This window comes from Pongo abelii, chromosome 20, assembly GCF_028885655.2.
Source record: "Pongo abelii isolate AG06213 chromosome 20, NHGRI_mPonAbe1-v2.0_pri, whole genome shotgun sequence".
NCBI lineage: Eukaryota > Metazoa > Chordata > Mammalia > Primates > Hominidae > Pongo > Pongo abelii.
In genome coordinates, this window is record NC_072005.2 from 38,451,463 (window position 1) to 38,473,352 (window position 21,890).

Here is a 21,890-nt window from a genome sequence, read left to right on the forward strand (position 1 = left end):
AAGCAATCCTCCCATCTCAGCACCCCGAGTAGCTGGGACTGCAGGAGTACACCATCACACCTAGCTAATTTTTTATATTTTATATTGTAGAGATGAGGGTCTTGCTACATTGCCCAGGCTAGTCTCAAACTTTTGGCCTCAAGCAATCCTCCCTCCTCAGCCTCCCAAAGTGCTGGAATTTCAGGCATGGGCCACCAAGGTCCCAGTTTCATAGATGTATGCGGACATGTGTGGAAAAGAAAAAAAGACTCATGTCAGCTGGGCGTGGTGGCTCACACCTGTAATCCCAGCACTTTGGGAGGCCAAGGCGAGTGAATCACCTGAGGTCAGGAGTTCAAGACCAGCCTGACCAATATGGTGAAACCCCATCTCTACTAAAAATACAAAAATTAGCTGGGTGTGGTGGCAGGTGCCTGTAGTCCCAGCTACTCGGGAGGCTGAGACAGGAGAAATGCTTGAACCCAGGAGGCGGAGGTTGCAGTGAGCTGAGATTGCACCGCTGCACTCCAGCCTGGGCGACAGTGGGAGACTCCATGTCAAAACAAAACAAAACAAAACACCTGCCAACATATTCACAGCTGTGAACTCTGGGGTCATGAAAGGATGAATGTTTTTCTTTCCTATGTTTTCAGTAATAAAATCATATTACCTTTGTAATAATATGAGAAAAACTACCAAACTTAATTTTTTTTTTTTTTTTTTTTTTTTGAGACAGGGTCTTGTTCTATCACCCAGGCTGGAGTGCAGTGGCAAGAACACGGCTCACTGCACCTTTTACCTCCTGGGCTAAAGGCATCCTCCCATCTCAGGCTCCCAAGTTGCTGGGACCACAGGCACACACCACCACGCCTGGCTAAGTTTTTTGTTTTTCGTAGAGACAGGGTCTCACTACATTGCCCAGGCTGGTCTCAAACTCCTTGGCTCAAGTGACTCTCCTGCCTCAGCCTCCAAAAGTGCTGGGATTACAGGTGTGGGAGCACGTTTTTTTTTTTTTTTTTTTTGACACAGGATCACACTCTGTTGCCCAGGCTGAAGTGCAGTGGTGCAATTATGGCTCACTGCAGCCTCAACCTCCTGGGCTCAAGTGATCCTCCCACCTCAGCCTCCTGAGTATCTGGGACTGCAGGAACAGGCTGCCGTGCCCAGCTAATATTATCATTTTTTGTAGAGATGGGATCTCCCTATGTTGCCCGGGCTGGTCTTGAGCTCCTGGCCTCAAGCCATCCTTCCTCCTTGGCCTCCCAAAACACTGGGATACAGCATGAGCCACCCAAACCCAGCCCCAAACTTATTTTTAAATGACCAGAAAAAAAGTGGCGATATATTAGAGGGAGATTGGGCATAGGATTAAGAATATTTTTCCCAGCTTCTCTGTACATTTATGGACTTTCCAAGTTATTCACAATAATCTCCAATGAGGGGAAAAGGGTTTTTTATTTGTTTGTTTGTTTTTTTGAGATGGTGTTTTGCTCTTGTTGCTCAGGCCAGAGTGCAATGGCGTGGTCTCGGCTCACTGCAACCTCTGCCTCCTGAGTTCAAGCGATTCTCCTGCCTCAGCCTCCCAAGTAGCTGCAATTACAGGCGCCCGCCACCACACCTGGCTAATTTTTGTATTTTTGGTAGAGATGGGGTTTCACCACGTTGGCCAGGCTGGTCTCAAACTCCTGACCTCAGGTGATCTGCCCGCCTTGGCCTCCCAAAGTGCTGGGATTACAGGCGTGAGCCACCACACCTAGAGGAAAAGGGGCTTTTAAAAGATTTAAAAGGTATTTGGATTTGAGGTGTTGCTGGGGGCAGGGACTGGAAACGGGGTCAGTGGGTGAGGCAGAGTGGGGGGCCAGGGGAGATTTGGCCAAGATACTGTGACAAGAGGAGATGACTGTGTAGGGTTATGGGTTCACCCTCTACGGAGGGACAATGGAGCACATGGTGGGAGCCGCAGCTGAGGGTCTCAAGGAGCCAGCAGGAGGGGACGAAGATGGAAGAAGAGAGCCAGGGTGGGAGACAGGCCTCTGGAGTGGCAGCCAATGGGAGCAGCTAAGGCAGGGGCTCAGAGGGGAGGTGGCGATTTATGGGACAAGGGGCAAAGGCACTAGGAGGGCAGAGCGAGGGAGCACAGGGATGAGGAGCTGCCTGGAGAAGGTGGTGGAGGGAGGAGGGCTGGAAGCAGTCCGTGGTGCAGGTAGGGAACACTTGGATGCACTTCCTGGGACGTGGAGAAGGATGGCTCATGGGAAGGAGGGCATACGAGGTGGCAGAGGTGACAGTGCCTGCACTGTGGATGGAGCATGGAACAGGCAGGGAACGAGAGCAAGAAGGCTGTTGTGGGGACTGAAGGCCTCTCCAAGATTAGGGTCTCTAATCTTGGGACAACAACCAAGGTGAAAACAGGCATCTTTCCCTTCATGGAGACAAGAGCCCTTTGGCCAACACAGACAGCAGCCCCGGGGGGCCCTTCTGCTGACTCAAAAGGGGAAAGAAGGGCCGGGTGCAGTGGCTCACACCTGTGATACCAGCAATTTGGGAGGCCCAGGTGGGTGGATCACGAGGTCAGTAGTTTGAGACCAGCCTGTCCAATATGGTGAAACCCTGTCTCTATTAAAAATACAAAAAAAAAAAAAAAAAAAAAAAAAAGGCCGGGGGGCGGGAATGCTGTGGGAGAATTGGAAGATGCAAGGTGGACCGCACAGGTGGCAAGTTACCATCCCATCCCCTGGGCAATGACAAGGGGAGAGGCTCCCTTGCCCCTGGGGCCTCTCAGTCACCCCAGAGGATTAAGAAAGGGTTTAAGGCTCCCTGAAAGCTGAGTGCAATGGCCCACGTCTGTAATCCCAGTGCTTTGGGAGACTGAGGCGAGAGGGTTGCTTGAGGCCAAGAGTTTGAGACCAGCCTGGGCAATGTAGCAAGACCCTCATCTCTACAAAATAAAAATTAAAAAATTAGCCAGGCATGGTGGTGCACTTCTGTAGACCCAGCTACTCGGGAAGTTGAGATGGGAGGATTGCTGGAGCCCAGGAGGTGGTGCCTGCAGTGAGCCATAATTGCACCACTGCACTCAAGCCTGGGTAACAACAGAGTGAGATCCAGTGTCAAAAAACAAAAACAAACAAACAAAAAGGCTGGTCACAGTGACTCACGCCTGTAATCCCAGCACTTTTGGAGGTTGAGGCAGGAGGATCACTTGAGCCAAGGAGTTTGAGACCAGCCTGGGCAATATAGTGAGACCTTGTTTCTACCAAAAACAAAAAGATTAGCCAGGTGTGGTGGCGTGTGCCTGTGGTCCTAGCGACTTGGGAGGCTGAGATAGGAGGATGACTTTGGCCCAGGAGGCCAAGGGGTGCAGTGAGCTGTGTTCTTGCCACTGCACTCCAGCCTGGGTGATAGAGCAAGACCCCGTCTCAAAAAAAATTTGGTAGTTTTTCTCATATTATTACAAAGGTAATATGATTTTATTACAGAAAACACATGAAAACACAAGAAAGAAAAAAACTCATCTTTCCATGACCCCAGAGTTAACAGCTGTGAAAACGTTGTCATAGGTGTTTTTTTCTTGTCCATGCACGTCTGCATACATTTATGAAATTGGGACTGTACCAAAATACTGAATATGTACTCACCATAAACTTAGACACCAAATATTGTCACGTCTCCTTTATTTTGCAACTATTTATTACACCCCCTTTCCTTCATTCATTTGAAGTCTAACCAGTATTTCCCCTTTAAATTGTCTAGGTCCACAGGGGTGGGGTCCTGCTTCCAAATGCCCAGAGTGGAGGGACTAGGCCTATTTGTGCACAGCTGCGGTTCCTGCTCTTGGCCACGTGGTGTCACTGTCGAGTCTAAAGCTGCACAGCCCCACGGATCCATTCTGGCACTGCCCTGAGCTGGCCCCGGCCCGCCCAGAGTGCATGCATGGACCTCGATCCCACACCCCAAGATGATCATTTCCTTTTTTTCTTTTCTTTTCTTTTCTTTTTTTTTTTTTTGAGACGGAGTCTTGCTCTGTTGCCCAGGTTGGAATGCAGTGGTGCGATCTTAGCTCACTGAAACCTCCGTCTTCTGGGTTCAAGCGATTCTCCTGCCTCAGCCTCACCAGTAGCTGGGAGTACAGGTGCGCACCACCACACCCAGCTAATTTTTTTATTTTTAGTAGAGACAGGGTTTCCCCATGTTGGCCAGGCTGGTCTCGAACTCCAGACCTTAGGTGATCCACCCACCTCGGCCTCCCAAAGTGCTGGGATTACAGGCGTGAGCCACCGTGCCCGGCCCGGAAGATATTGCTAGATTCTGCAAAGCCTTTTTGGCCAGTAGGAAAGGACAACATGATCTGTTTGCAGCTCTGCCCCCAGCATGGCCAGTTTTCACCTGGTGTCTGTGGAATTGCGGGGGAGTTTCCCATGGATGCCAGGAATGGCAAGGGTGTCCTTCCTGCTCAGGGGACGTGTTGCAATGTCCTTTCCTCTTTCGGAGCTGAGTGAGAGTCCGAGGACTGTGGAGTTCTCAGATTTTGCTACCAGAGATAAGCTAAGGGCTAATGTTGACCTCGATTTACGACTTCGGCAAACATGGCAGTGACCACTTTCTCCTCCTCTCTCTCCCATTGATTTGAGGATCCGGTGGATGGTTCTGTGGTTCGCGATTTTGAGCACAGGCCCAAAGCTCCTGTTGTAGAGTGCAGCATCACGGCCGACAGCAGCAGGTGACCTTTCCCTTGTCTTACACTGGGAAGAGGGAGGGCGAGCAGGCAGTCCATAAATAGGCATGCCTGTGACATTTTTGTTTTTAAGTAACAGATATGGGGGTCTCACCATGTGGCCTAAGCTGGTCTCGAACCTGTGGCCTCAAGCGATTCTCCTCCTGCATTGGCCTCCCAAAGTGTTGGCATTACAGGCATGAGCCACCACACCTGGGCTTTGTTAATTTTTATTTTTTATTTAGACAGGATTCTGCTCTGTTGCCCAGGCTGGAGTGCAGTGGTGCAAACATGGCTCACTGAAGCCATGGACTCCTGGGCTCAGTGATCCTCTTGCCTCAGCCTCCTGAGTAGCTGGGATTACAAGTGTGCACCACCACACCTGGCTAATTTTTGTATTTTTGTACAGATGGGGTTTTGCCATGTTGTCCAGGCTGGTCTCAAACTCCTAGGCTCAAACAATCCTGCCTTGGCATCCCAAAGTGCTGGGATTACAGGCGTGAGCCACTGTACCTGGCCTGTTTTTTGAGATAGGGTCTTGCTTTGTCACCCAGGCTGTAGTGCGGCGGTGCAATCACAGCTCACTGCAGCCTCCAACTCCAGGGCTCAAACGATCCTCCTGCCTTGGCCTCCCAAATGCTGTGATTATAGGCATGAGCCACCACCCCTACTAGGAATTTGTTTAAAATGGATTTACTTTACCCTGAACAAAAGCTATAAAATAGTTAGTAGAAAACTGGTATGAAAATGTAAGTTTCACGGGAATTTATCTTTTTTTTTTCTTTTTTGAGGTGGAGTCCTGCTCTATTGCCCAGGCTGGAGTACAGTGGTGTGATCTCGGCTCACTGCAACCTCCACCTCCTGGGTTTGAGTGATTCTCCTGCCTCAGCCTCCTGAGTACCTGGGACTACAGGTGCACACCACCACAGCTGGCTAATTTTTGTATTTTCTCGAACTCTTGACCTCAGGTGATCCGCCCACCTCGGCCTCCCAAAGTGCTGGGATTACAGGTGTGAGTCACCATGCCCACATGGGAATTTATCTTATATAGAGGACAAACTTTGCCACAGAAACGTGCCATGTAAGAAGACAAGGATACATTTATGTTTTTTTGTACAAGAAAACATTTCAGAACAAAATAAGTAGTCTCTTAAACTATATTCCTGTGAAAAGACAGACATGGGAGCAGAGAGGAAAGTGATTGAGCCTTTTGGGTGTAGAGATCCCTTTACAAGAGGAAAACAGCTCGGAGGCTGAGGTGGGCGGATCACCTGAGGCCGGGAGTTCAAGGCTAGCCTGACCAACATGGAGAAACCCCTGTCTCTACTAAAAATACAAAATTAGCTGGGCATGGTGGGACATGCCTGTAATCCCAGCTACTCGGGAGGCTTAGGCAGGAGAATCGCTTGAACCTGGGAGGTGGAGGTTGTGGTGAGCCAAGGTCATGTCATTGCACTCCAGCCTGGGTGACGAGCGAAACTCCATCTTAAAAGAAAAAATAAAAAAATAAAAGAAGAAGAAGAGGAAAACAGAATAAATGCTACTTTGAAAGCCCTTGATATAAAGGAGCATGTGTGGGTGGCTGAAGAGTACCGGGGATGATGGTGCTGTGGTTCCTTGTGTGTTAGGCTCTATTTCCTTCCCTTCCTCCCTTCCTTCCTTCCTTCCTTCCTTCCTTCCTTTTTTTTGATGGAGCCTCTCCTGCCCATGCTGGAGTGCAGTGGCGCGATCTTGGCTCACTGTAACCTCCGCCTCCTGGTTCAAGAGATTTTCATGCCTCAGCCTCCCGAGTAGCTGGGATTACAGGTGTGCACCACCACGCCTGGCTAATTTTTGTATTTTTAGTAGAGATGAGGTTTCACCATGTTGGCCAGGCTGGTCTCGAACTCCTGACCTCAGGTGTTCTGCCCGCCTCAGCCTCCCAAAGTGTTGGGATTACAGGCATGAGCTACCATGCTTGGCTGGTTCTCTCTAGTTTCAATGAGAACTGAATGGTCCCTAGGGTGGGTGATGGAGCAGTCTTTTAAAGATGATTGTGTTATTTATAATCTTGGTCCTAAATTAGAAAAATGAAAAAAAGTCTTCATAGAAGTCATAGGCAGGCCAGGCGTGGTGGCTCATTCTTGTAATTCCAGTGCTTTGGGAGGCTGAGGTGGGAGGATCGCTTGAGACCAGGAGAGACAAGCCTGGGCAACATAGAGAGACTCTGTCTCTAAAAAAAAAAAAAAAAAAAAAAAAGAAAGAAAGAAAGAAAGAAAGAAAATAGCCAGGCATGATGGTGTGTGCCCATAGTCCCAGCTACTCAGGAGGCTGAGGTAGGAGGATCACTTGAGCCCGGAAGCTCAAGGTGGCAGTGAGCTAGGATTGCACCACTGGACTGCAGCCTGGATGACAGAGTGACATCCTGTCTCAAAAAAGAAAAGGAAAGGAGGGGAGGGGAGGGGAGGATGGAAAGGACCACAGACCTAACTGTCTCCGTTGTTAAGAATCAATGTTTGGCCAGGCACGGTGGCTCACGCCTATAATACTAGCACTTTGGGAGGCTGAGGCAGGTGGATCACTTGAGGTCAGGAGTTTGAGACCAGCCTGGCCAACATGGCAAAACCGCATTTCTACTAAAAATACAAAAATTAGCTGGGCGTGGTGGCAGGTGCCTGTAATCTCAGCTACTCAGGAGGCTGAGGCAGGAGGGTCGTTTGAACCTGGGAGGTGGAGGTTGCAGTGAGCCGGGACTGCACCACTGCACTCCAGCCTGGGCAGCAGCAGGAGACCCTGTCTCAAAAAAAAAAAAAAAAAGAAACAATGTTCATCATCTTATTTCCAGAGTCATTGCCGCATCCTATGATAAGACAGTGAGGGCCTGGGACGTGGAGACAGGCAAGCTGCTGGTATGTGTGCCTGTGCAGTGGGGGCGTTGCAGCCCAGGGGCTTGACCAAGCCTCAGGCAGCTTTGGGTTGGACCCTGGGTAGAGGGAGGTGACAAAACTCCATTCTTCTAGGAAGGAAGTGTGTTCCTGGGGATGGAAGGTACAGATGTGAACTGCACCCCACAACAGCCACTGCTTGCAAAAAGTGTGGAGGGTGAGAGGGTGGGCACTGGGGGAGGCAGACTCCTGGAGGAGGCGGATGGAACCAAGGCTTCTGCTTGAAAGATGGGACGGGTTTGGATACACAGAAAGAAGCCAGAATGGGGGGTGGGGTGTGGGGGCTGGTATTCCAGGCTCCCCGGTAAGATGTTTGGATTTGATTAGACAGGAAGTGGGGCCGAGGCCATGGGACAAAGGCCATGTGCCCCCAAGAACCAGGGTTCTGGCCCTTACCAGTCTGTTCTCTTTATATCTTGGAGGGGACCACACTCCGTCCATCTCACAGGCCTAAGACTCTCACTTGACCCTGCACCCCCTCCAGGCAGCCTCAGCCCTGCTCAGGGGCCTCCTCGGGGTCTCCTGCCCCACCCCTGCCGTCCCTCCCTCTCAGCTCCTGCAGGCCTTTCCTGTCCCTTCCTCCTTCCTTTCCTTAAAAAACAACCTTTCTTGTTAGTGCAAAGGTCAGTTTATATTCATTGTAAACATTTTTAGAAAGACAAGATAAGTCAAGTTTTTATTTTATGATGATGATGATGATGATGATTTTTAGAGACAGGGTCTTGCAAGCTCTGTCACCCAGGCTGGAGTGCAGTGGTGCCATCGTAGCTCACTGCAGCCTCAAACTCCTGGGCTCAGATGATCCTCCTGCCACAGCCTCATAAGTAGCTGGGACTACAGGTGAGCACCACCACACCTGGCTAATGTTTTACTTTTGTAGAGATGGAGATCTTGCATGTTGCCCAGGCTGGTCTCAGGCTCCTGGTCTCAAGTGATCCTCCAGCCTTGGCCTCCCAAAGCACTGGGTTTACAGGTGTAACACACCACACCTGGCTTAAAACAACCTTTTGATTGTTGGCTTTTTCAGTGGAAGGTCAGGTATGATACCTTCATCGTCTCCTGTAAGTTTTCTCCTGATGGTAAATACGTGGTCTCAGGCTTCGACGTGGATCATGGAATCTGCATAATGGACGCTGAGAACATCACCACCGTTTCCATCATCAAAGGTGAGGGTGTGTGGGCTCCCTGTCTCTTCAGTCTGCCATAGGAATAGCCACTTGTCACTGACTGACAGTGACCTTCCATTGCTTTATTTGGTGAAACTGTAATGGTATGAAGCACGTCATTAAAGCTGGGACACTAGGCTAGGTGCGGTGGCTGGGATTGCACCTGTAATCCCAGCACTTTGGGAGGTTGCTTGAGCCCAGGAGTTTGAGACCAGCCTGGGCAACAGGGTGAAACCCTGTCCCTACCAAAAACAATACAAAAATTAGCCAGGTGTGATGGCATGCACCTGTAGTCCCAGCTGCTTGAGAGGCTGAAGCGGGAGGATCGCTTGAGCCTGGAGGTGGAGATTGTATTGAGTTGAGATTGAGCCACTGGACTCCAGCCTGGGAGACAAAGTGAGACTCCATCTCAAAAACAAACAAACAAAAAACAACCCCCAAAAAACACACCAAAACTGATCCTCTTCAGTTAATGCTTTTCCATTCATTCAGTCTTGTGCTTTTAACAAATGACACAATGTTCGGCTCCAACCTCATGTGGTCATTGAAAGCCTAATCTTTTATTGAGTGGAGGCTCAGGCTTCTTAATATTAACATTAACAGAGTTAACATTAACAGAGTCTCGCTATGTTGCCCAGGCTGATGTCAAACTCCTGGCCTCGAGGGATCCTCCTGCCTCAGCCTCCCAAAGTGAGGGATTATAGGCAGAAGCCCCCTCACCCAGCCTACCTGTATCTTTTTTTTTTTTTCTTTTTTGAGATGGAGTCTTGCTCTGTCTCCTAGGCTGGAGTGTAGTGGCGCGATCTTGGGTCACCTCAACCTCCACTTCCTGGGTTCAAGCGATTCTCCTTGCCTCAGCCTTCTGAGCAGCTGGGATTACAGGCGCCCGCCACCACGCCCAGCTAATTTTTGTATTTTTAGTAGAGATGGGGTTTCACCATGTTGGGCAGGCTGGTCTCGAACTCCTGACCTCAGGTGATCTGCCCGCCTTGGTCTCCCAAAGTGCTGGGATTACAGGCATGAGCCACTGTGCCCAGCCTATTTTTTAAAATATAGGACTAGTAATTGTTGTATGACAGTTTCCTGGTTGGGACACTGTGTGATGATGATGCCACATGTTCACATGGGGGCTGCTGGGTGAAGGACATGGGTGATTTCTCTGTTATTCCTTACACCTCCATGGGAGTTTACAATTATCTTAAAATTAAAGTTAAAAAAATGTGTAATTATTGTAGAGACATTCATTATGGGCTGGGCGTGGTGGCTCATGCCTGTAATCCCAGCACTTTGGGAGTCTGAGGCTTGTGGATCACCTGAGCTCAAAAGTTCGAGACCAGCCTGGCCAACATGGTGAAACCCTGTCTCTACTAAAAATACAAAAATAGCCAGGCGTGGTGGTGGGCGCCTGTAATCCCAGCTACTCGGGAGGCTGAGGCAGAATTGCTGGAACCCAGGAGGTGGAGGTTGCAGTGAGCCGAGATCGTGCCTCTGCGCTCCAGCCCAGGTGACAGAGCGAGGCCCTGTCTCAAAAATAAAAAAATCATTCATTATGTAAATAAAAAAGCAAAAGGCTGCTGTGTCTGTCCTGTCTCCTCCCCAGAGGCGACAGGACATGAATGAACCATATGAGCCTGTTATGAACCATACATTGCTGGGCGGTCTTCCTGAACCGTGTGTATGCCTGTGCGTACACGTGTTTGCACACACAACACTGCTTCTCATATGTGCTTTGTGTTTCTTTTTATCGATGTGGCACTATGCCATGTGCACTGCCCCACAGCTTCCCTAATAGCCCCTAATAGCCCACTTGACACTCTGCCCCCACCACGCTTCAGACTCCAGCTTTGCCCCACACTGCTCCATGATCCGGCCCAGGCCTTTGCAAGCACTGTTCCTTCTTCCTGGAGTGCTCTTCCATTTCTGCTTCCCTCGCTGGCTTTTCGGGCCCTTCCTGGACCCCTCAGGGTGGCCAGGCTTATGTTGTCTGGGCCTTGGTGGCCCGTGCACTCGTCTCATGACCCATGGCATGTGGCAGGTCGTTGCTTGGTCCGGGGTGTCTCCTCCATCAGACTGGGAGCTCTGCAGGGGCAGGGAACCAGCTGTGCTCCCGGTTCAAAGCCTGGGGCATAGTAGTCACTCAGGAATGTTTGTGCAGGTGTGTAGCTCCTGATGAAAACTGGAATTGTGTTTTGTAATTGTCGCTGGCTGGGGAAGTCGTGGGAGTCCTCCAGCCCAGCAGGTGGAAGGCGTGGTCTCAAGTCCCTTTCCTCCGTGTTCTGCAGATCATCACACAAGGTCCATCACGTCATGCTGCTTTGACCCCGACAGCCAGAGGGTGGCTTCTGTCTCATTGGACAGGTGCATCAAGATCTGGGATGTTACATCCCAGGCCACGCTGCTCACCATCACTAAGTGAGTTGGGCTTCAGGAGGCCAGAAGGGAGTTTGGGCGGGGCGTCCCCATTCATGCCTTCCTGAATTCCACATAAGCCAGCATCCATGTGGACACGTCTGTTGCTTGGTCATGGGTGCTCTGAGGAGGCTGGGGAGAGGCAGGCAGGAGGGAGCCATCAGCTGTTGCCTGTGGGCTGGGCTGGGCTGGGCCTCAGATGCATTTGTTTCAATGTGAGCCACTAGTGGAAACCATTGTGCAGAGAAGTCCACAAAATGTGAAGTTCCAGCATCTCCTGTAAAATGGGAAGGTCTGGCTGGGCATGTGGCTCATGGCTGTAATCCCAGAGCTTTGGGAGGCCAAAGTGGGAGGATCACTTAAGGCCAGGGGTTCAACACCAGCCTGGGCAATGTCACAAGACCCCATCTCTACAAAAAATTTAAAAATTAGCTGGGTGTGGTGTCACACACCTGTAGTCCCAGCTACTCAGGAGGCTGAGGCTGGAGGATTGCTTGAGCCCAGGAGTTTGAGACTGCTGTGAGCTATTATTGCACGACTGCACCCCAGCCTGGACAATGAAGTAAGACCCTGTCTAAAAAAAATAAATAAATAAAATGAATTCAGTCGTTTTGGAGATATTACATTATCATTTAAAAAAATTTTGGGGCTGGGCTTGGTGGCTCACGCCTGTAATCCCAGCACTTTAGGAGGCCGAGGGGGGCGGATCACCTGAGGTCAGGAGTTCGAGACCAGCCTGGCCAACATAGTGAAACCCCATCTCTAGTAAAAATACAAAACTTAGCTGGGCGTGGTGGCGGACACCTGTAATCCCAGCTATTCAGGAGGCTGAGGAAGGAGAATAGCTTGAATCCGGGAGGCGGAGGTTGCAGTGAGCCAAGATTGTGCCACTGCACTCCAGCCTAGGTGACAGAGTGAGACTCTGTCTCAAAATATATATATATACACATACACACATACAACATAAAACATGACATTTTAACCATTTTTAAGTGTGCAATTCTCTGGCATTCATTACATTCACAGTGTTGCGCAACCGTCAGCACTATTTATTTCCAAAATGATTTCATCATCTCAGACAGAAGCTCTTACCCGTTAAGCAATAACTCCCCATTCCCCATGTCCCCAGCCCTGGGTAACGTTTATTCTACTTTCTGTCTCTATGAATTTGCCTATTCTAGATATTTCATATAAGTAGAATCAAACATTATTTGTCCTCTTGTGATTGGCTTATTTCACTTAAAATAATGTCCTCAAGGTTCATCTGTGTTGTAGCCTGCATCAGAACATCAGAACTTCATTTCTTTTTTTTCCTTTGAGACTTAGTCTCGCTGTGTCGCCGAGGCTGGAGTGCAGTGGTGCCATCTTGGCTCACTGCAACTTCTGCCTCCTGGGTTCAAGTGATTCTCCTGCTTCAGCCTCCTGAGTAGCTGGGATTACAGGCGCCCGCCACCACGCCTGGCTAATTTCTGTATTTTTAGTAGAGACGGGGTTTCACCATGTTGGCCAGGCTGGTCTCGAACTCCTGGCCTCAGGTGATCCACCCACCTCGGCCTCCCACAGTGCTGGGATTAAGAACTTCATTCCTTTTGATGACTGAATAGTACTGCATTATAGGTGTACATGCCACATTTTGTTTATCTGTTCATCTGTTGATGAACTCTTAGGCTGTTTCTACCTTTTAGTTATTGGGAATAATGCTGCTATGAACACATGTACATGTAACTTTGAGTTCCTGCTTTCAATTCTTTTTATTTTATTTTATTTCTTTTGAGACAGAGTCTTGCTCTGTTGCCCAGGCTGGATTGCAGTGACGTGATCATAGCTCACTGGAGCCTCGGATTCCTGGGCTCAAGTGATCCTCTTGCCTCAACTTCCTGAGTAGCTGAGACTACAGGTGCACACCACCATGCCTGGCTAATTTTTAAGTTTTTTTTTTTTTTTGTAGAAACGGGGTCTCATTATGTCTCCCAAGCTAGTCCTGAACTTCTGAGCTCAAGTGATCCTCTCACTTTGGTCTCCCAAAGTTCTGGGATGACAGGTGTGAGCCACTGCACCTGGCCTGTTTTTAATTCTTTACTTTACCCAGGAGTGGAATTGTTGGATCATATGGTAATACTGTGCTTAGCTTTTTCAGGAATGGGGATCTTGCTTATTAATTTTGCACTGAGAACTGAAAATGATATAGCCCGACCGAGATTATGAATTTTTTAAATCCTCTAGCAAGATCAGCTATATCATTTGCAGTGGTGCAATCTCGGCTCACTGAAACCTCCGCCTCCCGGGTTCAAGCAATTCTCCTGCCTCAGCCTCCCAAGTAGGTGGGACCACAGGCACCCGCCACCACACCCAGCTAATTTTTGTATTTTTAGTAGAGACAGGGTTTCACCATATTGGCCAGGCTGGTCTCAAACTCCTGACCTTGTGATCCACCCGCCTCGGCCTCCCAAAGTGCTGGGATTACGGGCATGAGCCACTGTGCCTGGCCACACTGTGGTTTTCATTTACACTGTAATTCATATTGTTTTTCTCCTATAGGTAAAAAGTCATTTCTCTCTTGCTGCTCTTAAGATATTTTTGTTGTCCTTAGTTTTCAGAAGTGTAATTATGTGTCTGGGTGTAGATTTCTTTGGATTTATCCTGTTGGGTTTTACTCAGATTCTTGAATCTGTAGGTTTATATATTTTGCCAAATTTGGTAAAATTTCAGCCATTTTAAAAAATCACTTTTAAAGTCGACTCCATCTTGTCCAGAACTGTATGTGCAGCACAGCCATTTTCCCCAAACTTCTGTACCGGTGAAATGGCCTTCTACGAGAAGTGGGATTTATGTGAAATGAGAGTCCATAGAGATACCTCTGGTTTATTTATTTATTTATTTAGAAATTGCTATGTCTTTTTTTTTTTACTTTAAGTTCCAGGACACATGTGCAGAATGTGCAGGTTTGTTACATGGGTATACATGTGCCATGGTGGTTTGCTGCATCTGTCAACCCGTCATCTAGGTTTTAAGCCCCACACGCGTTAGGTATTTGTCCTAATGCTCTCCCTCCCCTTGCCTCCAACCCCCTGACAGGCCTCAGTGTGTGATGTTCCCCTCCCTGTGTCCACGTGTTCTCACTGTTCAACTCCCACTCATGAATGAGAACGTGTGGTGTTTGGTCTTCTGTTCCTGTGTTAGTCTGCTGAGAATGATGTCCCTGCAAAGGACATGATCTCATTCTTGCTCGTGGCTGCATAGTATTCCATGGTGTATATGTACCACATTTTCTTTATCCAGTCTATCATTGATGGGCATTTGGGTTGATACCAAGTCTTTGCTATTGTGAATAATGCTGCAATAAACATATGTGTGCATGTGTCTTTATAGCAGAATGATTTATAATCCTTTGGGTATACCTCTGGTTTAAACCTCAATGACAGTGTCTGGCTTCTGGGAGAGCTTGCAGTCAACCTCCATGATATGCCAGCATGGTTCTTAGCTCACCAGGCACTGAGAATTGGTGAGGTTTATGCTGGGTGCCCCTGCGAAGTTGACATTTCTTCTCCTTTGGCCTTGCTCAGTTTGTGCATTTCAAAGAACCAAAATGGGTTCCAAAACTCTGATCTGAGCTCTAGAAAATTGTTTTGCTCAACCTTTTCTTCAGGTCAAATGATTGATTTTATGATCCAGGCTACTCAGAGAAAACTCTGCTTACAAGAGGAGGTGAGAATCACAGGAGAAAGACATTGAGGGTTACAAACAAAAAGTGGCAAAATACAGACAGGCTTTTTATTATTATTATTTTTCTGAAAAAGAAGATGCTTAAAAATTGGAATGAATAACTTCATTTTTTTTTTCTGAGATGGAGTCTTGCACTGTTGCCCAGGCTGGAGTGCAATGGCACAATCTTGGCTCACTGCAACCTCCACCTCCTCCACCACCTCAAGTGATTCTCCTGCCTCAGCCTCCGGAGTAGCTGGGACTACAGGCACGTGCCACCATGCCCAGCTAATTTTTATATTTTTTGTAGAGATGGGGTCTTGCGATGTTGCCCAGGCTGGTGTCAAAATCCTGGGCTCAAGCAATCCTTCCACCTAGACCTCCCAAAGAGCTGGGATTACAGGCATGAGCCACTGCACCCAGCCGAATAACCCAAAATTTTATTAATTAAATATACAACACTGAAATATACTTGAATAGCACTCAAGACAAATGAGGATAGGAGTGAGAAAAAGGGAGAGTGAATAGTTGGGGTGGAGAAGCAGAAGAGTAAGTAAGAGAGGGGTGGAACAGGGGGAGACCACGGCTGACATTGTCGGGGGAAAGATGGGGAGCAGGAGAGAGCCTCTGTGTAAGCGCGATCCAGCACCAAGCCCCAAAGGCTGTCTGTTAATCAATCACTCCTGACACCAGCTGCTTTTCCCTCCAGCGCCAAGGGAATACTGCAGAATCTTCCCAAATGAGGGCAATTTGTGCCCCAGTGGACATTTGACAATGTCTGGACTCTTGTTTTGTTGTCACAACTGGGTGTGGGGGTTCCTGGCATCTACCAGGAGAGGCCAGGGATGCTGCTCCACCTCCTACAGAACACAGGATGGCCCCCACAACTCTGAGTAACCCAGCTCAAAATGTTCACCTTGGTGTGGTTGGCCCAGTGCCGTGGATCATGCCTGTAATCCCAGCACTACTTTGGGAGGCCAAGGCAGGTGGATCACTGGAGCCTAGGAGTTTGAGAGCAGCCTGGGTAACATAGCGAAACACTGTCTCTATTATTATTTTTCTAAAAATTGGTGCAGTTGAGAAATGCTGGAACAGCGTGACAGTCTGAGCAATTCATATCTGGACCATGGTAGGTAGTGATCAAAGGCATGATGAATATGAGCTTACAGGAGATGCTGACCCCCACTTAGGTATGTCTTCAGGTCCTCTTGGGGCGAAGTGCTAGCATGCGCACCCCGACCATGAGCTCACAGGAGACAATACCCCCCAGCTTTAGGTATGTCTTCAGGTCCTCCAGGAGCAAAGCGCTAATGTGTGCACCCCACCATCTGTGTTTCAGGGCACATTCCAATGCAATCTCAAACTGCTGTTTTACCTTCAGTGGCCATTTCCTGTGTACAAGCTCCTGGGATAAAAACTTAAAAATATGGAACGTCCACACAGGGGAGTTTCGAAACCGTGGAGCCTGTGTGACTCTGATGCAGGGCCACGAAGGTTCTGTCAGTTCCTGTCACTTTGCCAGAGACAGTGAGTAACATGCAGAAGGCCTCCATTCCTGTAGGAGTACTGGGCAGAGTTCTCCATGTTCCGTTCAAATGGACAGAGAGGCGATTTCCAATGATGCTGACAGGGAGGGCGGATTCTTCCCCACGAGAACAAAAAAGCCAAGAGGGAAGACCACAGATACCAGTTTACAGTGGTAGAAACTCAGCTCAATGTGGCATATGCAACCAAAGAAATTGATTAATCCTGTAATAGAAAAGTCCAAGAGTACGTCTGACTTCAGGCATGGATGGGACAAGAGAGTCAATGCTGTTGGGTACCCAACTCTTCCACTCTGTCTCTCAACCTAGCTTCCCTCTGTATCAGCCTTTACCCCCAAGGAGGCAAAGATGGCCAGATGTGGTGGCTCATGCCTGTAATCCCAATGCTTTGGGAGGCTGAGGTGGGAGGACTGCTTGAAGCCAGGAGTTCAAGACCAGCCTGGGCAACACAGCAAGACCCTGTCGCTACAAAAAAATTAAAAAATTAGCTGGGTGTGGTGGTGCACACCTGTAGTCTCAGCTCTTCAAGAGGCTGAGGTGGGAGGATCACTTGAGCCCAGGAGTCTGAGGCTGCAGTGAGCTATGATTGTGCTACTGCACTCCAGCCTGGGCAACAGAGTGAGACCCTGTATCTAAAAAGAAAAAAAAAAAAAAGGCCAGGCAGAATGGCTCATGCCTGTAATCCCAGCACTTTGGGAGGCTGAGGTGGGTGGATCACCTGAGGTCAGGAGTTCAAGATCAGCCTGGCCAACATTGTGAAACCCCATCTCTACTAAAAAACACAAAAATTAGCCAGGTGTGGTGGTGGATGCCTGTAATCCCAGCTACTCGGGAGCCTCAGGCAGGAGAATCGCTTGAACCCGGGAGGCGGAGGCTGCAGTGAGCCAAGATCGCACCACTGCACTCCAGCCTGAGTGACAGAGCAAGACTCTGTCTAAAAAAAAAAAAAAAAAAAAAAAAAAAAAAAAAATATATATATATATATATATATATATATATAAAATAAAAGAAGTAAAGAGGACCTCTAGTGGTCCAGCTCAGCCTAGTTCTGGCCCCTGGCAGTCCTGGAGAAAGAGGCCCTCTGTCTGGTGGTGCCAGAACAAGTCCCAGGGAAGACTCCCATTGGCTCAGCTTGGGACACATGTCCATCTCTTAACGAATCACTTAGGGGGCAATGAAAGCCTCTGATTGGCCAGGTCTGGGTGACTTGCCCACCTGCAGAGCTAGGGTTGGGGTCAGAACCCCCTGATGCAGAGGGACTGAGTAGGCAAGGAGTGTTTCCCCACAGGAAATTGGGAGATGTTGCCAGATAAAGGGACATAGAGGTGAATGGGGGCAGTGACAGGAAGCCACCGCGGCTAGCCAGCTCCAGGGAGGGAAATGGGTGCTCTTGACACTCAGGAGCCAAACGTATGCTCCCCTATCCTGGTGAGAAGTAGGGCTTGCTCTGTGTGTCTGGGGGCCTCAGCTGGCACACATGCCACTGGGGCCTGGCTTGAGAAGCACTAGGGTGCTTCTGGACAACTTTCCCTCTTCAGCAGCACACCTTGTCTAAGTCCCACCATGAGGCGCCCTGCCAGCTTCTGTCCTTGGCTTTACGGGGTTCAGAATCACACGCAGTTGAGCCGAAATTGTGCCACTGTGCTCCTACACTCTAGCCTGGGTGACAGAGTGAGACTCTGTCTCAAAAAAAGAAAAAAAAAAAAGAATCACATGCAGTTAATCATTATTATTCCAGATTCTGTATTTGTGAAATCACCTACTTGCTGATATTTATTTGTAAACCTAAAGTCAACATTCATGGTACTTTCAAGGTCACTCACAGATGTGAAGAGCAGCAAAAAATCTAAGTCACCTCCCAGCTGAGGTTGGACAAGGCAACACTCTGCCTTCTTGTTTCACCTCCCATGTGGTAAAATGTCCTTTTTGTGGTCTATTTAGTGCCACTGTTTGTTTTTTTTTGTTGTTTGCTTGTTTGTTTTGCTCCCTCTGTTGCCCAGGCTGGAGCGCAGTTGCACGATCTTGGCTCACTGCAACCTCTGCCTCCTGGGTTCAAGCGATTCTCCTGCCTCAGCCTTCCAAGTAGCTGGGATTACAGGTGCACACTACCACGCCCAGCTAATTTTTGTATTTTTGGTAGAGATGGGGTTTCGCCATGTTGGCCAGGCTGGTCTTGAACTCCTGTCCTCATGTGATTTGCCTGCCTCAGCCTCCCAAAGTGCTGGGATTACAGATGTGAGCCACCACACCTGGGCTTTCTTTTGCTTTTTGTTAGTGCTTTTGCTGTGTAAAATGGCTCCCTTGGCCATGTGTGGTGGCTCACAGCTTTAATTTCAGTGCTGGGGCGGGGTGCTGAGGCAGGAGTATTGCTTGAGCCCAGGAGTTTGAGATCAGCCTGGGCAACATAGTGAGACCCCATCTCTACCAAAAAAAAAAATTTAGCCAGGTGTGCTGGCACCTGCTTGTAGTCCCAGCTACTTGGTAACTGAAGTGGGAGGACTGCTTGAGACCAGGAGTTTGAAGCTGCTATGAGCTGATTGCATCACTGCACTCTAGCCCGGGTGACAGAGAAAGACCTTGTCTCTAAAAATAAATAAATAAATAAATAAATAAATAAATAACAAATAAAATGATCGCTAACCACAGTGCTGAAGTGCTGTTTGCCGTTCCTAAGTCCAAGAGTGCTATGATGGGGAAAATGCATGCATCCATTCAGGCATGAGTTATAGCTGTTGGTTGTGAGTTCAATGTAAACAAATCAACAGTATATATGCAATAAGGTGTCTTTAAACAGAAACACACATAAAACAAAGTTACGTACTGATCAACTGATGAGAATGTGACCAGAGGCTCGCGGGAACCTGACCCTGTATTTCCCCTAGGAGCGATGGTTCAGTATTCACTAATTCAGTGTCTGCAAAAACCGCAGAGGCCCCCAACCTTTTTGGCGCCAGGGACAGGTTTCATGGAAGACAACTTTTCCACAAATGGGAGGTGTGGGGGATGGTTTTGGGATGATCCAAGTGTATTACATTTATTGTGCCCTTTATTTTTATTATTATTACATTGTAATATATAGTGAAATAATTATACAAGTCACCATCATGTAGAATCAGTGGGAGCCCTGAGCTTGTTTTCCTGCAACTAGACAGTCCCATCTGGGGGTGATGGGAGACAGTGACAGATCATCAGGCATTAGATTCTCATAAAGAGCACATAGCCTAGGTCCCTCGCATGTGCAGTTCACAATAGGCTTCGTGCTCCTGTGAGAATCCAGTGCTGCAGCTGATCTGACAGGAGGCAGAGCTCACGTGGTAATATGAGCGATGGGGAGCAGCTGTAAATACAGATGAAGCTTTGGCTTGCTTGCTCGCCGCTCACTGTCTGCTGGGTGGCCCGGTTCCCAACAGGCCACGGATTGGTACCAGTCTGTGGCCCAGGGATTGGGGACCCCTGTCATAGAACATAACTACCGTAAATGATAAGAATCTGCTGTAATTGGCTGGGGGTCGTGGAGCCACTCCAGGAAGGGGTTTCAGTGTTGTCAGAGTGAGCTGAGGTGGTGCCTTGCCAAGGCATCTTCAGCTGGCTTTGGGCTCACTTGGCTTGGAAAGTTGACCCCCATCTCCACCCTTTCATTTTCTGTTGCAGGCTCTTTTCTCATTTCTGGAGGGTTTGATAGGACTGTGGCTATTTGGGATGTAGCAGAAGGCTACCGGAAGCTCTCTTTGAAGGTACATGTGGCCAGCATGAGATTGAGGATCTGAACTTCCCTCCCGAGTCCTTCCCGTGCTCAATGCTAGTTGCTGGGGACACAGCTGTGAGTGACACAGGCCTTGATGCCTCCGTGGGCTCACGAAGGACAGACAGGAAGCCAGCAAACACACCACTGACTGTGAGGAGTGAAATGGAGAAACCACAACAGGGTGACATGATGGGGACAGATGCGGGGGACCCATCCACATCGCATGGGCAGAGAGAGCTTCCTGGAGAAGGAGGTGTTTGAGCTGAGAACAGAAAGGACTACATAAGTGGGGATCTTGAAGAAGAAGGGCAGTCCAGGCAGATGGAACAGCTGATGCAAAAACCCTGAGGTGGGAGTGTCTAAGAACAGCAGAAGTTACTATGCAGGGCTGGGCACTGTGGCTCACTCCTGTAATCCCAGTACTTTGGGAGGCTGAGATGGGCAGATCACCTGAGGTCAGGAGTTTGAGACCAGCTTGGCCAACATGGTGAAACCTCCGTCTCTACTAAAAATACAAAAATCAGCCGGGTGTGGTGGTGCGAACCTGTAGTCCCAGCTACTTGGGAGGCTGAGGTGGGAGGATTGCTTGAACCCAGGAGGCAGAGGTTGCAGTGAGCCGAGATGGCACCACTGCACTCCAGCCTGGGCGATAGAGTGAGACTCTGTCTCTAACAAAACAAAACAAAACAAAAACCAGAAATTACCTTGAAGAGAGACGCATGCCCTAGTGAGGCATGCACAGAAAGCTTGGGGTTCCAAAATGGGGATGTCAACTGAATGCTCTGGGCTACAAGTGAGAGGATGAGAGGAGCCCCAACTCAGAGTGGCTCTGTGATAAGGGGATGTGTTATCCAACACAGCAAGAACCCATGATTGCCTCATGCTCTGCCCCTGTTCCCTCAAGGGGCCCCACACCCCAGGATTTCTGCATACTCCCTGGTTTCACGATCTCACTGTCACCTTTGGCTGTGAATGCGTGCATCCCTGATTCTTGGTCTTTCTGTCCCCAGGGACACAAAGTAGACATGTGTCCTTGAGCAGCCCATATTCAGGTCCCTGGGGCTGGTCTATCTGAGCTGTCTTCTCCTAGGACTTGGGGAGACAAAGCGAGTTTACTCACAGCAAATAAATGGCTTAAAATGGAATGTTAAACCTCTCTGTGCTTAAAGTCTCTCTGTCATCTAGGCACAATGGCTCATGCCTGTAATCCCAGCAATTTGGGAGGCTGAGGCTGGAGGATCATTGGAGGTCAGGAGTTCGAGACCAGCCTGGCCAACATAGTGAAACACCATCTCTACTAAAAATACAAAAATTAGCCAGCTGTGGTGATGCCCACCTGTAGTCCCAGCTACTTGGGAGGCTGAGGCATAAGAATCTCTAGAGCCTGGGAGGCAGAGGCCGCAGTGAGCTGAGATTGCACCGTTGGACTCCAGCCTGGGTGACAGAGCCGGTTGTTCTATTCTCTCTCCTCTTCTCTCCTCTCTCTCTGTTCTCCCATCCCCAGATTCCTGTCCTTTTATTACACTAAGTGGTTTAAACTTCTCTCTGATTCCTTTTTCTCTGACCACACGATGGCCTCACTTTCTGCCTCTTTCCGTACGGGGAAGGCCAAAGAAGGACAGAGATGCTGGCATAAAGCCCAGACATCATTCAGTGTCTGAGGCAGCAATGGCAGCTATCTGCTATGAGCTCCTTCTTTTTTTTCTT

General features: G+C 48.8%; 1 protein-coding gene across 2 annotated transcripts in view; it reads left to right on the forward strand.

The window, feature by feature from the left end:
• The window catches only part of WDR88 (WD repeat domain 88), a 45,659-nt gene that overhangs the window by 9,904 nt on the left and 13,865 nt on the right, over positions 1 to 21,890 (forward strand). Inside the window, exons 3-8 of one of the 2 annotated variants that reach the window (XM_024237380.3) lie at positions 4,611 to 4,699; positions 7,518 to 7,581; positions 8,645 to 8,783; positions 11,066 to 11,195; positions 16,234 to 16,421; positions 20,090 to 20,172. In XM_024237380.3, coding sequence (XP_024093148.2) covers positions 4,611 to 4,699; positions 7,518 to 7,581; positions 8,645 to 8,783; positions 11,066 to 11,195; positions 16,234 to 16,421; positions 20,090 to 20,172 — 693 coding nt within the window. The remainder of the gene's footprint in view (positions 1 to 4,610; positions 4,700 to 7,517; positions 7,582 to 8,644; positions 8,784 to 11,065; positions 11,196 to 16,233; positions 16,422 to 20,089; positions 20,173 to 21,890) is intronic. The other variant, XM_054538845.2, reaches the window with a different exon arrangement.